Source organism: Ambystoma mexicanum, chromosome 4q (assembly GCF_040938575.1).
Source record: "Ambystoma mexicanum isolate Mex_15411 chromosome 4q, UKY_AmexF1_1, whole genome shotgun sequence".
NCBI classification, from domain to species: Eukaryota; Metazoa; Chordata; class Amphibia; order Caudata; family Ambystomatidae; genus Ambystoma; species Ambystoma mexicanum.
The window spans coordinates 836585807-836603888 of NC_090928.1; the positions used below are offsets into that span (position 1 = coordinate 836585807).

Here is an 18082-nt window from a genome sequence, read left to right on the forward strand (position 1 = left end):
AGACCAAAATATTTTGTAGGTTGTCACTGTATACAAATGACAGAGGTGTTGAGGTACGTCAGGAGTTTCAGTGTGGATGGCTATGCGAGCTTCTAGACCGCAATTGCACAGCCATAGCTACATTCTACAGTGCATGGATGTGTGGCCGTGCCTGTGCTCTGTACAAACTATTCATACCTTAAACTTGGATGTAGTTCATCTTCAATGTCATTTTTCTAGGTCCAACAGGATTGGCTGGTCTTGCCAGTTGTGGTCTCCCTAGATTGAAAGTCTGAGCAGTGGGGGAGGGGCCTGGAGGGACAGGGGAGTGATGTACGATCACCTGTGGGTGAGGGGGAACAGGGGGCGAATGTGTAACTGCGTGTCACATGTGAAGGATTTCAATCGGCGACACACCTTGGTTTTAGCCTAGGATGTAGCGCACAATTGGAATGCATTCTAATTATTTTCTGCGAATTCGAATTGAGCCGATATCCGAACCGTCTCACACTCCCTTTTACAAATACCCCGGGTCACAATGGACCATGAACCAGGCCGGTGGGTGGTAACACAATATTTATTTATTTTAATTTCAAAGAAAATCACACCATTTTTGTATTGGGCAGCAATCACCAATGGGGTAATAGTTACAATGAAAACCACTGACATACACTTGGGTAACCTTCTACAAGAACATATCCAAAGCACAATTGAATAGGACAACTTTTTGAATTAGGATAGATAGCACTAGAGTTAAGATTTCCCCCTGCAATGTACCCTCAACCCATTAATCTACTTATGAGTGGATAGAAAGAAGCAGCAGGTAGTCAGGGATATGAGGCAGCAAACAGAATCAAAAACGTTCCCTTGCAAAATAAGAGGCAAAAACGGACTTTAAACCCTTTGCAATGGCCTGAAATAACACTCGGTTTTAACAAATAATTAATTATATGTATAGTTAAATAATGAAGTTAATATGTTTTATCACAGTCTAAGGGATGTCATATCACTAGCAACTATAAGGTAAGATATCACACAAGCATACAGTTCACAAAGCAGGTTGAATTGAAAACACAGTGCAGTCAAATCACAAATGGAAAAGTTGAATTTTTTCTAGTTTGCAGTTTTAAATGTCAAAAACGGTTTCCGAGAAAAACGGGTGAAATACTCTGAATTGGAATGCGGTTTTTGGGCTGGGGGATAGATGCACATCACAGAGACAACTTAGAAGTGAAAGGAGGGCTATAGCTGAAGAACTGGTTGAGATTGGCAAGATAAAAGCAGGGTCGGTTTTGGTAAAATAAAGCTGTCAAAGAGAGGAAATTGTTTTGGAAAGAAAAAGGACAAGTTTTACTTAAACTAGATTATTCAGACTAAATAGTTAAAGAAAGACACAGTACGATCCTGGGTTAATTTGCAACTTAACCCTTTCACCCCGCGTTCAGATCTATGTGGGAATTAATTTACATTATTCCAAATATTGCTAAGGAGTTACAAGATGAGGTAAATGAAAGAATTGCGCTAACACTAGAAAAACAAGGACAGGGTGCACAGAGAATTAGAAAGTTATCAGGGTATGGATAGTATTACTTAGAAAATAGGGCAAAGACAAAGGGGTCACGATGGGGTAAGCTATGTGTTGCTATGGGATGTAGAAATACTCACAGTCAGCACTTGAGTTTGGATTTTAGGACAGCCAACCGGGCTCTGGGCTCAAAAGGTTCTGGTCACCGGATAGCAGGCTCTCCTTGCAAAAGACAGCTGGGCAAAGGTCTGGTCATGGCACAGCAACGCCTGAGCTGGATGGAGCGGGTAAGCAGGGCAAGCAGGCAGCACTGGAGAATCCCAAAGCGGGCTCAGCCACCTTTCCCCTTTCTCCCTGAAGTTAGTGGGATTTTGTTATGGGGTTTAAGTGCTGAAGGGTAGTTCTGCCTGCATAGGATTGCCTGGGTCAACTATCCCCTTTCTGCGGTCTGGAATCTTGCAGAGTGAAGGTGGAATATCTGGATACGCAGGCGCTGGAACATTCAGAAGAGCATGTCCAGAGTTCTGTCAGGCTCCTTTATTTATAAGGCATGGTGACATCATAGAATTATATGGTGGGGCCGGCTTAAGCTAGGTACGCCTCTAACAACTGGATTGGCCTGGGGTGATTGTTACTGCCTTGCTGTCAGCTGGTTGGATTTTTAGAGACATGACATCAGCTTAATGATGTGGCTTTACAATGCCTAGGATTATCCCACAGTTACTTTAGCTAAAATCCAGTTTTGACATAAATGGCACATTTTTACAGTGTGGCATCTTAACAAATTGCACAGGCAGATTACATATTTTATGCAGAGCATGGCAGTCCCATCCTCATGTCTGTAGGACTTTGTTTCACCCGTCTAATTGTTTTTCACGATTTTCAGTTATAAATATTTGACCTCAAATTCTATAACTTTCTACATGGGTGTAGATTATCATAAGGCATGTAAGTATTGAATTTCGTAGTGGCATCATATACACTTTCCTCAAACTGTCCAATTCACTGCCATTTCTGTTCCCAATATGGCAGTGAAGGCTACCATGTCTTAAATTAAAAACCACAAAATTACATTTAAACTGTTAACTTTTTACATTCCTGCAAAGTCCTTTTGCAAAGATAAAAGTCTTAAAAGTGTATTAATAAAATAGTCTTTAGAGCCAAAATGGTCAGCATTGTTAACCATATGAGAGCAAAGTTGCAAGGCTGCCCTTGAGTTGGCTTTGAAGCTCCCAGTAGAAGTCGTGGGGACGTGTGATTTCCTATTTCACATGTCCGTGTCTCAGAATCTCTATTGTAAGAGGCCTCAGCCCAGACAAAAATCTGATGAGCCTGTGATATGCGGCCTTCTGGCCCATTCAAAGTTTTCCAAGGTAGCAATTATCACCCATGTGTCCTAGAATCTATGGTGGCTCCTTCTTTCGGGGGTTAGGCCACTCCTGTTGTGAGACAAATATCCCTTGGGCCATGGCAGAAAACTGTTTGTCTAGTTTTCAGAAGACAGCCCATGTCTTTATTTCTTATTTTATTTTATTTTGTTTTAAATCAAAAGCAAGCCTGTTGAATAAAACAGCCCATATATGTTTCCCAGCAAAAAAAACTTTACATTGCTAGGCCAAAACAGGGCCTTCTTTCAACATTACACTTTTAAAACAGGCATTTTTCCTTATTTACAAAAGTGCATTTTAACACATGCTGAAATCTGCTGGGCTGACCATTTCAAAAGGTTTTCTCTCTGAATTTCCCACATTGTTTTGCAGCCCTAGTCAGTTTCATTTATATAACAATCTGTTTAAGACACATGTCCATTGAAATTGACATTGGCCCAGAGAGCCAGAGTCTCTTTTGCAGCATTCATATTTGACATTTTGTAACTCAAAAGTCAGGCGTTTTCCCATGCAACTGAATATAAAGCTTCTTTTGATTTCTCAGATTTGGCTGATTCAGCCTATAATACTGGGATCATTTTCTATTTTGCTGGAGCACAATCTGGATATGGGTGGGCATGGCAGGGCCTCATTGATGAAAGCAGTGTGATGTTGAACAGATGGAAATAGCGTCAGGGTGCCATCATTATAAAGGCCAAATATTTCCTTTTTCAAGGGGAATGTGGATCAAGCAGCAAAGCAGTGCTGCTTCTCAATTGTTTTCTTGGTGCATGTAAGAAGCACACTGGCAGGCTTTCTCAGTGTGCCCCCTTGTTCCATTCTGCCCAATGGTGCTTGGCAAAACAGTGCAGCCATCCTTTTGTATCTACAAAACACAGTTTTGAGGCAAGACCCCTGGTGCTCAAAGGAGCCAGCAAAGCCATTTTGCTGGTTCTGCTGAAGTGCAGATTGGTGGTGTGGGGAAGTACTACTGAGTGGATACATATATCCCACACACATGTAAGGCCCAGCCTAAGCCCTTTATCAATTATGCTAGTATTTGACCGGAAGCCAGCCTGTAAGTGATGTAGAATGTTATTTCTTTCCATTTGTCTTCCAGGTGAATCAATAATGCTTTGGCAAATATCTTTCCCCTCGCATGCAGCAATGATTTTGGACGAGAATTCTCAGGATTTTCTCTCCCGCCCTTTTTATACAGTGGGACAATTTCAGCTTGGGTCCATGTCTGGGACACGCAGTAAGCCGACACGCACAGATGCCAGATTCGCCTGGTTCTGCAAGCACCAACAGAAGAGCACAGCACAACCCCTATCCTATCCCTCTTCCATCACTAATCTACCCCACCCACTTTCTTACATAGCCACGTGAGCCCCTGGAGACCAAGCAAATGGTAGCTGTGCATGGTAAAAATCAACATAACAAATCTGTACAACTCTGTCCTATCTCTCATCTGCCTTTTCTTTCTAAAATTCTTGAGCGGGCTGCCTATGCACAGGTATCCCGCCATCTGAATCTTCATTCTCTCCTCTCTCCTCTTCAGTCTGGCTTTCGTCCTTTTCATTCTACCGAGACTGCTCTTCTACATGTCTCAAATTATCTCCTCTCTGCTTGTCACTCCAAGCTCTCCTCTATTCCTATTCTTCTTGACTTGTATGCATCGTTTGACACAGTTGATGACTCTTCTTATTTCCTCTCTTTCTACCATGGGTATTTCGGGGTCTGTTCTTGAATGATTCTGATCCTATCTTTCTCAATGGTCTTACTCAGTAACCTGGGCTGGGCAGTCTTCTCCTTCACTTCCTCTTCCATATAGTGTTCCTCAAGATTCGGTGCTGGGTCCTCTTCTCTTCTCTGTTTATACTGCTCCTCTTTCTACCCTTAGCTCCTCTTTCCATCTTTCTTTTCATGTATACGTCGATGACACTCAGATCTTTTGCTCTTTTTCTTCCTTTGATTCTGCTCTCCACTCTATTGTTTCAAACTGTCTTTCTGCTATTCAAAACTTAATTTCCTCTCATTTTTTACATCTCAACCCTCTAAAATTGAGGTTTTGATTGTTCCTGCTTCTACTATTCCTCCTAGTCTTCTCCTTCCATCGCTCTCTTTTCCGCTTCTCTTTCTTTATTCTTTTCTGCACGTAACTTGGGCGTCATCTTTGATCCTTCCCTCTCATTTTCTCTTCACATTTCTTACGCACTTTTTAACATCTGTCATTCTTGCCCTGGTCTTTCCTTTCATGCCACAAAACTTCTTCATTTTTCTGTCTTTTCTCGTATTGATTGCTACTCGTTCCTATTGCTCAGTCTTCCTGCCTCGCATCTTCTAGCTCTTCGCTCATTTTATAATTCCTCCATTTGTCTCCTTGTTTCTTTACCTTTCAGTCTTCTATTACACCCTCCTTGCTTTCTATTTCATTACTTCCTTTTGAATCTCATCTTCTCTATTACTTTCTCTCAATTGTTTTCAAATGTTCCCATGATCTGGCCCGCCCTTATCTCTCTCCTTTACTCTTGGTTTACGTCCCATCTCGCCCTCTAAAATCACTCTAAAATCACAAAATCAATTTATTTTAACTGTTCCCAAACCTCCCGGTCCTTCTTCTCGTGTCCGTTGTTTTGCTTTCCTAGCCCCCAAACATTGGAACTCCCTTCCCCTCACACTTTGTTCTGCCTCGACTCCCAACCAGTCTAAGTTGCAATGAATCCACCTTGCAGAAATGTAACATGTCATAAGTTTAGTACCTGCATAACAATGTGCTATATTCCTCAAAGAGACAGTTATTGGTAACATATTGCAGTGACTAATATATAATTTGACTGATTTTTTATAACATATTTTCTATTTTGATTCAACCATGTTCTGTCAACCATTTATAACGCAGTTACAAATGTATTTATTTGCATTGTGCTTGTTTGCATCTCCTCTTTTAAAAGCCAATAAAAGAAAACTGAAAGCAAAAGATGAATTAAAAAAACCTGCATCTTGTATGCTTTTAAAACGCATTTGTTTTAAACTGAGCAGATTTAGCACATCACCTGCCTGCAGGGAGTTGTGCGGACCCAACTTAATTCAGCTCTAATTGTATGTGTGTTCTTTCAAACCCACATATTTCGTGAAAGGTCCATCAAACCTAAGCAACATGCAATATATTCCCCCGACCTCCGAATAAAAGGTTGCTGGGATATGAGCCCTGAAAAATAACCTGTTCCTAGGCGTGAGGCAGAATGACGGATGTCTTCAGGCCAATGCAGCAGCACCTGGGCACCGCAGATAAACATGTCTTCGACCATAGCCAGCCCGGCTCCTACTGCGCAAGAGCACTTACACTGTTGAGCGCGTACGGACGTGCACCAGCCCAGGCATATCCCTCTGCCAACTCCTCTGGCACAAGTAAAAAAGATTTACAAAGCTCCTCTTATTAGAGTGGAGGTAAAGATTAGTTATGGGGAACCTATCTATATCCCTTACTCCAATCCCAACTCCTCTTTCTTTGCTGCTGACACCACAGCTAAGCCACTCCTTTCGTTGTGTCTTGCATGTTAGTCAGTGGTGTTAGGCCTTATCAGTACATTAAGGCTGTAAATTATGTGAAGTTAATAAATATATTGATTCCTTTATTGTATAGGGAAGTGTTCTGCTTTGACACTGTATCTGGGAGCCCGCGTAAAGCCTTTGCTTTAATTAATGTGTTTGTGTCATTATGGTAGCAGCTGTTTTCATGGAGCTTCTGGTGAGCATGTACTGTTTGTTTTCTTTAATCCCGCGCACAGGCCTCTCTTTGATTTAGAGGTCACCTGGCAGGTCTTGCCTTCCCTGTGATGGTTCTGCACACGATCCTCTGTGTTTGGTTTAATTTTAAACAAAAAATTAACAAGACCATCAGTACTCCTTCAAGCCTCACTTCCATAAATCTTGTCTAAAACAGACTTGTTGCGAGAATTGTGTGTGCTGCTAGACTCCCCCATGGCCAGTGCCATAGACCTTCCTCTTTCTTCCCAGCCTTGTGAAGTGTTACCTTTTAACCCTGTATAGAGGGCAAATGTGCTTAAAATTGAATAATTGGTTTCCAGTGCAGTGTGCGCAGGTATGAAGGAAGCTGCTAGAGCTTTAGACCTGGAGCGCGCAAGCCTATGTGTTTGTTTATTGTAAAATGCCTGGGAGTTCCTTCCAGGTGCTGTAGTGGGCTTGCCTGCCCTTTATGGCGCACGGGCCCTGTGTTTTCAAGTGAATAGTTTATGTAACAAACCTTCTGCTTCACTACAGAAACAGGGTGGCTCAATAATAGAGTGTCATGGTTACCAGGCAGGAAGACCTGGGTTTGGTTCCCCTCATGTTCAGTACATATTTATTTATATATGTTTTAAAAGAAAATAATATATTTTAATAAGAATTTTGTAAGTGGCTTATTGGCAATGCGCCTGTCTTTGAAGCAAGACCACGAAGAGGAACCAGGGTATGAAGCCTGCTAAGAAATAAATTAAAATACCAGCACCTAATGCACTGCCAGTCTGCAGCTTGGTTTAAGTGCTGCATATGGCGCTAGTGATTACCTTCACTGTAGGTGTGCCATAACCTGCTCGGTGGCAGGCTTTGCCTGTTTTCTACTGAAAGGCTGCCCCTTGTGTACTGCTGGTTGCCACACCCTGCTAGGGTGAGCAGTTTGAGGTACACTTGCTCAGTGTACTCTTTTGATAAACAATATTTTAAGCTGTGCATGAAGCACATTAACGTTCCTATTGGCAGTAGCGAATGGCTCAATAAGCATCAGCTTTATATAAGGGGCCTGAGTTTGTACCCCTGTTGGAACGTAACGCCACTTTCTAGGGGTATTAGTTTGTATTTTATATTTATTTTATGTTTATTTATTTATTTAGTACTTCAAGGAAAAGAGTGTTTGGAGGGTCGTTAACAGACCTACAGGGGGCCTACCTTCCTCTCTAGCCATCACTCACGTGCAAACCTAGGTCTTTTAGTAAAATTCTGTCGGCCCATAGTTTAGGTAGTACAGGACAACTCAGTCCTTTTTTCCTTAGGCATTTCTTTCACAATAATAATTGGCAGCTCAGTCCCTATTTCCTTATACAAATAATTGGTGATCTCTACTCTACTCGCCTTCATAAGGCGTTAAAATATTGGACAGTCATGGCATCCTTCTTTGCCCAGAAAAGGGAAAGACCACCAAAAGCGGGATAGATGAAGTCTAGAAGGATTGTACCAGGTGTTGTTTGGGTTACTGAGTTTTTCTCTTGATTAGCTGCAGAGAGAAATATCCACTAATTTCCCTAATGACGTGCACAGGCTATGGGGCATGATGTGCACATGGGGTTTGCCTGCTCGGCAACACCGTTTCCAGTACTTAAAGGGTGGCGTGTTTTCCCTTTTTATTTGTCCCAATATGTAATTAAACAAGCCAATCTTAAAATTTTGGCAGGGACAAGGTCAGCTCAAAGGCAACTGTTTAGTCTTGTAAGCAAGGCAATGTGGAGCAACCCAGGGTCTCACCCTGATGCAGTGTTAAGGAAACACTGGCTGATATCGGAGGTAAAATGACCTAATAATAATAAAGTTATAGCGCCACCCCTATAGCCTTTTTTCTCCCAAGACTTTGCCTATCCCGCTAATTTGTCTAGCGGTGTATAGAGATACTCCTCTGCTCGAGGAGTACAAGCAAAGTTTTACCCTCAAGGGTTTCTTGTTGCAGTTTATAAATGGCTGTTTATTTTCATTCTCTTTCCCTTGACAGTTTTCCCCTTGATCCTTTCCCCTGATCTCTGGAGAAGCTGGTCAGCCTTTCAGGCATGTGGAGGTCCAGACCTCAATTTGGAAGGTACGGTGGTCCCAGTATTCCTTCCCAGTTTTCAATTACTGAGCTCAATAATTATCCCAAGTCCCTGCCCCTTCCCCACCCCTCCCTCCCCCGCTACCCATTTAGGGGGGATTGCCTACTAAGGTTACACCTCTGGGAGGATCTCCTGATGTTTTTTCTGTTTTCCCTTTAGCAGAAGTTCTCGTTCATGACCAGTGTGGAGCTCGCGCTGGACAATTTGCTTCCCGTCTGTTCCCTTTCCACTTCACCAGTTTCCTGTTTTGTTTGTTTGTTTGTTTGTTTTATTATTTATAATGCACGGGGGTAACAGAGCGCAGCAGTTACAAGAGTATGCAAAGCTTAGTATTAGTTATTTCACTAATTTAGCGGAGCCGCTGCAGACTCACCTGAAGTCCTAAGAGGTCCAGATGATGTTTGTTTTTGTTTCTGGCTAAGTTCTCTCCATTTTTCCAGTGTCCAGTGGAGTTAATGGGGCCCTCTCTTACAGTCATGGGGGTTGGTTTTATGTGCAAGAGTATATATTGAAGAGAGGTAAGGTCTCTCTTCTGGGGGTTTTTCCTTAGGTAAGTAGAGGAAGTTTATCTTTTCCCTGAGAAGGGAGAATCTCCCTCAGTGGCATAGAGGGGTCTGGGAGGGGTGTTCTTTTCCATTCATGTTAATACAGCCTCTGTCACTGGGCGTTTCAGCAACTCAGCATTAGCCATCCCCACAAGTGTCTGTCAGTACGATTGCTCAAGGAGACACTTCGTTAGTGACTGGGTTCACTAAGCCATCTGCATGGCAGGTAGACCTTTTTTGGTTCCCTCTGGAGATTGTTCTGCAATAAAGTGCTAGCACAGTGCTGGGGGTGTCTAGATAGTTCACATTTACTAAAACGAAGGTTAGTCATCCTCCGTAAAGCAGCTTCATATTAACTGTTTAGTGATCAGTTTTCTTTGCAGTCTAGAGTCTTTCTGAAGACTTGGTGTTTAGTGGGTCCTCCTTCATTTGCTTTATGTTCCCCTGGGGGGTTTTATCAACCATGGGGGAGAGTATAGGTCCAAGCACCTAGCGCTTCTAGCAGGGAGTTCAGGTATCACTATGATGGGAACAATTGGAGGTAGATAAATTCCTCTTTGCCAAATGTGTCTCTTAAGGGTCAGGTTTATGTAAGTATCTCCCTATGGTCATGATAGCAGAGTTCCCTTTTTTCAGGGGTTCAGGGGGTCTTAGGGTCTCCGTCTTTACGGCTTGACGAATTTAGCTCTACCTGGGGTTATTCAAGGATTTTGAGAATATCTCTGTCATCAGTGTCCCCTGGTTGGGCTCCTCTTAGTAAGGATGTTATTTTACACCTACCTGCTGGGTTTCAGGTGTGGCCCCTCTCTTCCATCCCGCGTCTGCCTCCAGAAGACGTAATCTTTTTCTGGGTTTAGAAAGGTTTACTGGTATAAAATGGTGTAATTAAGGACAGAACTTGGGGTACACTCTTCTGGGTGCACAAGGCCCTCAAGTCTTTTGCTTTTAGCTCCACCTAAGGTAGGTGGTCCTATAACATGTTAATAAGGTGTCCCTTTGACTCCCGCTTGGGCCTTCTACCAAAAGTTTGCCATTCCAATTCTGTTTCTCCAGGGTAGTGATGTGATGTGTTTTGTTTCTATTATGATTCCTTTCATAAACACATGGGATGGAACAATGGAACAAACAATCCTTTCACCCCTCATGGGGGGGGTAACACTTTTTATCTCCAGGAGAACTAAGTGTTTAACTTCTTTCATTTATTGTCTAGGTACCATAAGTTGGTATGATTTTAAGTGTTTTAAATGTTTAATGTTGAAGACAAAGGAGATGTTCTTTCCTATGTTTTCTCCTGCCGATTACTATAGGAAGACTTTTGGTTGGTGTTCCCCCCGCCACCCTCTTTTTAGCCAGTTGGTTTTGGTGGCTAGTGGGGAACGCTGGAATTGGCACATCTTCCTAGTTCTTTGCAGTTTAGACTGCTATGCTTTGGGCAGCTTTGCCTGGGGGACTACTTTTTCAATCAGTTGATTGGTCAAAATAGAAACATTTAAAACACTTCTTCTCCTATTATTATTATTATTATTATTATTATAATAGTATTGTCACTACTGTATTGATCATGTTGTAATTAATATGATGCAAGGGCTTCAAACTTGCATAATATGAGCCTCCTGTCTTGCCATAGAATGACTAATCCCCCTCACTAGCGTGAGAAGGGGGTTTAGATTCTATTAAAGACAAGGAGGTGAGTATTATCCCACCCGCCCACCCTTGATGTGATATGATATGACCTGTATAGCGCGCCTATACACAGGTGTTTCAAGAGACAACATTCTTTGGTTTGTGGATCTTCCCATCCACCCACCCTTCTTTGTTTGTTGTTCTTACAGCTTCGGGCTGAGATGTTCTGTTCAAGAATGGTGGTCTCAGTTACAAGATGGGGAGAGTGCGTGATCCGGGAGCTTTGCTGGATTTTGTCTTCATAATTTATCATCTGGTCTGTGCAGTGGACGTCTGGTTCAACACAGCTACAGAAAGAGGAGTTGGAATTGGAGTAAGGGACTTGTATAGATGAGGGTCCATGCTCATTGGTCTCCTGCAGGGCATGAACTGTCCTCCATGATGGATTGGGGAGTTCCCCTTACAGTGACATTGAACTCTATTTAGTTCCGTTTTTCAAACTTTTTCGTTTGTAAAGTTTTTTCTTTGCTGCTGTGGTTTCAGAGTAAAGATTGTTATGCATAATACTCAACTCCTTGTCTTTAATAGAATCTAAATCCCCTTCTCATGCTAGTGAGGGGGATTAGTCATTGTTTTAATGTAGACATCGTGAATCGTCTCCACATGTGGGCTTATCCGGCCCTATCGAATTATGTCATACTGCATATTGATACACTGTTTTGTGATGACTGTGATTCGTGGAATACCGTTTTATCTCTTGAGTGATTGTGAGTACTATATTGTTTAAAATAACGTTTTAACACATCTGCATTTTGTCTCTTTAAACCTCACAGTTTGATCTCTGAGAGTCATTCTCTAGAAAAAATTGAAGCTAATGCTTTTGAAGACCTCCCGAATCTGACTGAACTGTAAGTGTTGGCAAGTGAACTAGAAGTTTTATTCTGAACTGTATGCTTCACCAAGGCTGTCAAAACATTCAGAGATTTAAAAAAAACAAGAGCATAGTAGTAGCAAGCAGTTACCATTTGTATTTTAAACGAAGTGGCAGGTGCAAGTGGATAGCCACATAATTCACAATGAAGAAGTGCATACATGCCAACCCTGCCAATTTAGGTGGGAGACTCCCGATTTCTCTTTGAAAAATACTGCTATTTTGTCACGTTCTCCCACTTAGAATAATTCTTTCCCCAGTGCATTCCTATGGGGAAATTGTTGTCTCCTGATTTCTCTGAAAAAATCTCCCTTCTAGGTGCGTCGGAATGTTGGCATGTATGGAAGTGACATTAGAGAGCAAGCATTGACAAAGTCACTATGTACCGGTGATATATAGCACTGCATGAGCATTTTCATTTCATCCTCAGTCATTGCATCATAAGCCTAGGAAGTAATATAATGTGTCATGTATTTCTGTCATAAACCAAATAATGCCATCAAACGCTCCTTTACGCACACCATTTGAAGGTTTTATTACAGCAGTCAAAAGTATATCGACCACTACTAGTTATTACCATCAAAATCAAAAGTGTTTGTGCCGTTACTATTCGATGCCAGTTATTCATAGAATTGTCAAGGCTGTGTAAAGTTAGCGTAGCATTGCTAGATTTCATTATGTCCCGCTAGCAAAGTACCAGGGTCAATCATGCCCCGTTAGGATAGAAGTATAAAATTAAATTACTACCAACTTGTACAGCAGTGCTAGGTTCCATTTTTCCTGCTTAGCACAGTCAGGCCAGAGATGGTTAAGCTTAGTGAAGTAACCTGGTTCAGGTGAAGAAGACTCGCGCTGGATTGCAATAGTAAGTTACATAGGTGTATTTATTCCAGTTCCTTAGGAACACTTGTAGGTTAAAATGTATGGCACAACCACTGGTCCATCCACACACCAGCCAGCTCCCGTCCAATTGACACTCACAAAATACCTGCTCTGTACACCGATCAACATTCCATCCTTACATTCCATACACAGAGTCTATGTACATCAGTACACTTAGTTAGGATAGGATTGCTGGATGGCAACACACCAAGGTAACATAATGAAACCACTTTCCATTATTAATAGTTATAACACTACTACATCCAGGTACCAGTACCCTATGGCCACAAGTAAGCACAGATTGTAGTGTGCCCAGTTGGCACTTCAAGGCCGGAATCCATGGAAGCAAATGTTTTTTGTTCTCGGGAGTGTGTGTGATGCTGGGAGTAGTGGGTGGGTGTGTGTTTGTGTGCAGAGCTAAGGAGATGTTTGTGTGTAATGCTGGTGGTGGTATGTGTTTATGCAGTAAAGTTCTGGGTGTGGTGTGTATGCAATGCTGGGTCAGTGAAAATGTGTATGAAGTACAATTCTGGGGCGTGTGTGTGTGTGTGTGTGTGTGTGTGTGTGTGTGTGTGTGTGTGTGTGTGTGTGTGTGTGTGTGTGTGTGTGTGTGTGTGTGTGTGTGTGTGTGTGTGTGTGTGTGTGTGTGTGTGTGTGTGTGTGTGTGTGTGTGTGTGTGTGTGTGTGTGTGTGTGTGTGTGTGTGTGTGTGTGTGTGTGTGTGTGTGTGTGTGTGTGTGTGTGTGTGTGTGTGTGTGTGTGTGTGTGTGTGTGTGTGTGTGTGTGTGTGTGTGTGGTGTTAAATGCAATAAAGCTACTAATAGGACGCACCCCACTTCCACTCAATGGTCCCCACACTTGCATCATCACTCTTGAAAGATCTCACCACTCCAGTCCATGCATACCAGTTGATTCCCAGGCTGAATGTCCCAACAATAATACATTCTAACATGAAAATGATTATGAAACCCGAATGAGCATCGGGTGTACTACCAAGAACAGCCATCGCAAGACCAGTGTATCCTTATTATTGGTGTTATGATGCAAGATCTGTAGTGCAATATGAGCCTAACTTCAGGACAACCTAAAAATAAACAACTAGACTTCCCATGGAGCCTAGAAGCATGGTTCTCCCAAAACTTGACATTGATTCTCTTTCTTAATGTCCAACCTCTCTTTGTACTTTTCTCTTTGTTCATGTACTTTGGGCCTCATTACGAGGTTCAATGGGGACTTACCGGTCTATTCCGACCTTTGCGGGACCGGTAAGTCCCCATTGAAAAAGGCAATCCCCATTATTTGAACCCCCATAGGGCTCAATGGGAATGGGGAGGGAGCTAATAACGGTACCGCAATTTGCGGTACCGTTATTTGCTCCCTGGTTCCTTTGCGGCTCCCGCTAAGGGTGCCTGGTAAAACCAGGTGCCCATAGCGGGACCCGCTAAGTGACCTCGGAATAGGGCGCAAAGGGATTACCGGCACCGATGCCCTTAACAGTGCCCGGTATCCCTTTGCGCCCACCTCGTAATGAGGCCCTTTGTATCTATTTGTTTTGCAGGTTAACTGACTGTTACTTCTTTCACTGTAACCAGTTAACTGTGTCTGACCAGGTCAATATTTCATATTTAGTACTGTGACGAGTTTACTCAATGTGATAACTCTTCTCTCTCTCTTCATGTGTATTATATCCTTTTGTCTTAGAAGTTAACTCTTTTCCATGTTTAGTACTGTGATGCGTTAGCTCAGTATTAGAATGATTCTCTCTTTCTTCACACTTATTATTTTCTCTTGACTTTGAAGTTAGCTCTTGTTCATATTTAGTACTGTAACGAGTTCCCACACCTCCCGGTTATCTTCGCTCTTTACTGAGGACATTTTAAGAAGGCCTCTGTCTTGGGCTTCTGCTAGCCCTTCATGGTTGTGGGATGCTGTCTTCCTCCTGATTTTCAATATCCCTTTATAGTTTCCTTGTCCCAGTATAATATTACATTTTCATTTTTTTTTAAAATGTATTTATTTACAAACTTTACATATAGATAAACAAGTAATCAAGCAAAACAATTGACATAGCACAGCAAAAAATATACAGAATGGCAGAATATATACACACAACCAGCAACAAATTAGTAAATATTCAGAAAGTCATCCCAAACCTTTCCATACAGTCTCAACTTCCCTTGCCTCTTAAAAACCACTTTCTCCATAGATGCAAGGGCAGACATCCCCTCAATCCAATCATCAAGAGCTGGCGCATTCCGTGTTTTCCAGCCCCTCAGAACCAACCTTTTGCCCAGACTAGCACCAGGAAGCAGGAACTTTTTCTGTGACACAGAAAGATCCTCCAGCAATTCTCCACCTCCCAAAATCATTGTCACAAAATCCAATTTAACATCCAAATTCAAAACACGCAGACATGCTCAAGAAACATCATGCCAAAATCCCAGTACACGCACACATTCCCACAGCAGATGTTCCAAACTACCCTGTCCATTCCCACAACACCAACATTCATCCGAATCCAACAACCCCCTCTTAAACATTCGTTCCGGACTCCAAAACACTCTATTGAGGATCTTAATCTGTCTAGACCGTTCCACCAGATCAACAGCACACAGTTTAACATTTGCACACATATCCAACCACATCTCGGGCGAAATCTCACACCCCAACCTCCTTCCCCATTCATCTCTCAAATCACAATTTTCCTTATTAGCAGACACAATACAATTATATATCCTGCTAGCAATGGAACAACCACCTGGCTCCCTCTCTTTAAGATAGAGATTCACCATTGAACTCCCTAGCTCCGCCACATCACCTATACATCTTTTCAATTTCCTGAAGTCTTCAGCTCTGAAATTATCAATGTGAAATTTTGCTCGTAACTCACGTTCCCCAATCCACTCACCATCCACCAGAACATCAGCAATCCAGAGCACCCCACCTAGAAACCAATCCGGCCAGAATAAAGACCTACCCCCGATAGAAATCAGTGGGTTCAACCAAATGGATGAGTGAATGGTCCTTGAAGCAACCAAGCCCAACAATTCATGAACCTGTCTCCACGTCTCTCCCAGAAAAACCGTCAAAGGTGATTTCTTACATGACTTGTTCGTCGCCGTGAGAATTGCCCTTGGAGGGAGCGGACCCAACATACTTGACTCTGCAATTACCCATTTATCAGGTAAGTCCATCAAAAAAGGCACAATAAAATGACTTGAAAAGGCTAAATGATATGCCCTGAAGTTCGGTACCCCCAGACCACCTTTTTCTACTGGCAACTGAAGTTTCCACAATTTAAGCCTAGGCGGCTTACCATCCCACAGAAATGACTGCAACAAACCATCAATTTTTTTCCAGTAATGTTGACCAATTTTCATCGGAAGCATACCTAGCACGTAATTAATCTTCGGAGCTGCATTCATTTTGATAGCGTTCACCTTGCCCCATAGGGACAAATGAAGCAAAGACCACCTCAAGATGCTCATTTTCAAATCAGTACATACCTCACTCATGTTTACCACAACCATCTCATCCACCAGTGGGGTTAGCCATATACCCAGGTATTTCAGTTTCCTTTCACATCACTGAAACCCAATCCCAGTAATCAAGTTCTTGTCACAATATCCTGAAATTGGCAACACCTCAGATTTAGACCAGTTGACCTTAAATCCAGCCACCGCATGAAATTTATCCAAAACATTCATCAAGGCCGGAAGGGACACTCTTAAATTCCGTAACAACAATAGTAGGTCATCCGCATAAAACCACAACTTTTGGTCGGCACCATGAAAACTCAGACCCTGTATCCCCACGTCATTCCTCAATGTAATCGCCAATGGTTCCATGGCCAAAACAAATATCAGGGGGAATAAAGGACATCCCTGTCTTGTACACCTCCGTAGCACAAAGGAGTCTGACAATTGCCCATTAGTTCTAACAGCGGCAGTCGGACAAGCATAAAGTAAGATGATCCATGAAATAAACTCCTCACCCAAATTCATAGCACGCAATACAGAAAAAAGATAGTTCCAATCAACGCGATCAAACGCCTTTTCCGCATCCAATGAAAAAACCGCAACATCATCCTCCATATCATGAGCATGTGTCATCAACAATAATAAGTTCCTAATATTACTAGATGTCCTCCGGTCACAAACAAAACCTGACTGATCAGTTTGTACCAACTTCACAAGAAGGGTCTGTAAACGCAGGGCCAATAATTTCGCTAGAATCTTACTATCTGTATTAATCAAACTGATCGGACGATAGTTTGAAGTTAAGCAACCATCCTTACCCTTTTTAAGAAAAACAGATATAATGGCGTGGCTAGTAGAAGCAGGAAGTAAACCCTCCACCCTGGACTCTAGGAACATATCTCGCAGAAGTTCCACCGCCGAATCAGGCAATATTTTATCAAATTCAGCAGGCAGGCCATCAGGACCAGGAGACCTGCCCGAATTCAATTTCCCAATCACAGATTTCATTTCATCCACAGTCATAGTTTCACCCAGCCTGGCTTTCTCCAAATCATCCACTCTAGGTATCTCCAACCCTTCCAAAAACGAACCATTTAATCCATTGACACCCAACTCATTCTGATACAGCTTCATATAATACTCCTTAAATGTCTCATTAATCAATTTCGGATCACAGGTCACCTGACCATTCTCTCTTTTAATAGAAGTGATAGACCCTTCTGACTGTTGCTGTCGTAATCTATAGGCAAGCCAGTGATCACATTTTTCGCCATATTCAAAATAAGAACATTTCAACCTGAACAAATCCTTTTCAGACCTTGTTTTCATAGTCTCATTCAGCTTCCTCTGCAGTTCCCTAAATTTTCTCCTTTTCTCCAGATTAACTGAGTCATTTATCAAATCCTTTGGAAGCTGCTTAATGCTTTGTTCCAAATCCAAACTTTCCCTCTCCATACATTTCCTCTTGCTACTGGACAAACCCAGAATCAAGCCCCGCATCGTACATTTAAATGCCTCCCAGACTGTCCTAACACCAATTCCTTCTGTCCAATTTTCTACAACAAAATGATCAGCCTCAGACCTGATTTTTTCCACTATCTTTTCATCCTGAAGAATTGAGGTGTTCATTCTCCAACAAAAAGATCTGGAAGTATCAAACTGCAAACCCATACTCATAAACACAGGTGCATGGTCAGTGACGGCAATACAGCCAATCTCACAGCTTGCCAGATTCAAGGTTGCTGAACCAGCCGTGAGAAACATATCTATGCGAGAATGTGAGCCATGAGAGTTAGAATAAAACATGTATTCTCTCAAATCAGCATGAAGCAATCTCCAACAGTCTTCTAAGGCAAATTCAGAAACAAGTGAATTAAAAGAACAAAATGTC

General features: G+C 42.3%; 1 protein-coding gene and 1 long non-coding RNA gene across 5 annotated transcripts in view; one reads left to right on the forward strand and one right to left on the reverse strand.

Moving 5' to 3' along the window:
* The window catches only part of LHCGR (luteinizing hormone/choriogonadotropin receptor), a 1835933-nt gene that overhangs the window by 626450 nt on the left and 1191401 nt on the right, over positions 1-18082 (forward strand). For all 4 annotated transcript variants that reach the window (XM_069608404.1, XM_069608401.1, XM_069608402.1 and 1 more), the window contains exon 3: positions 11734-11808. In XM_069608404.1, the coding sequence (XP_069464505.1) occupies positions 11734-11808 (75 nt within the window). The remainder of the gene's footprint in view (positions 1-11733; positions 11809-18082) is intronic.
* The window catches only part of LOC138468013 (uncharacterized), a 56037-nt gene that overhangs the window by 12277 nt on the left and 25678 nt on the right, over positions 1-18082 (reverse strand). The window lies entirely within an intron of this gene.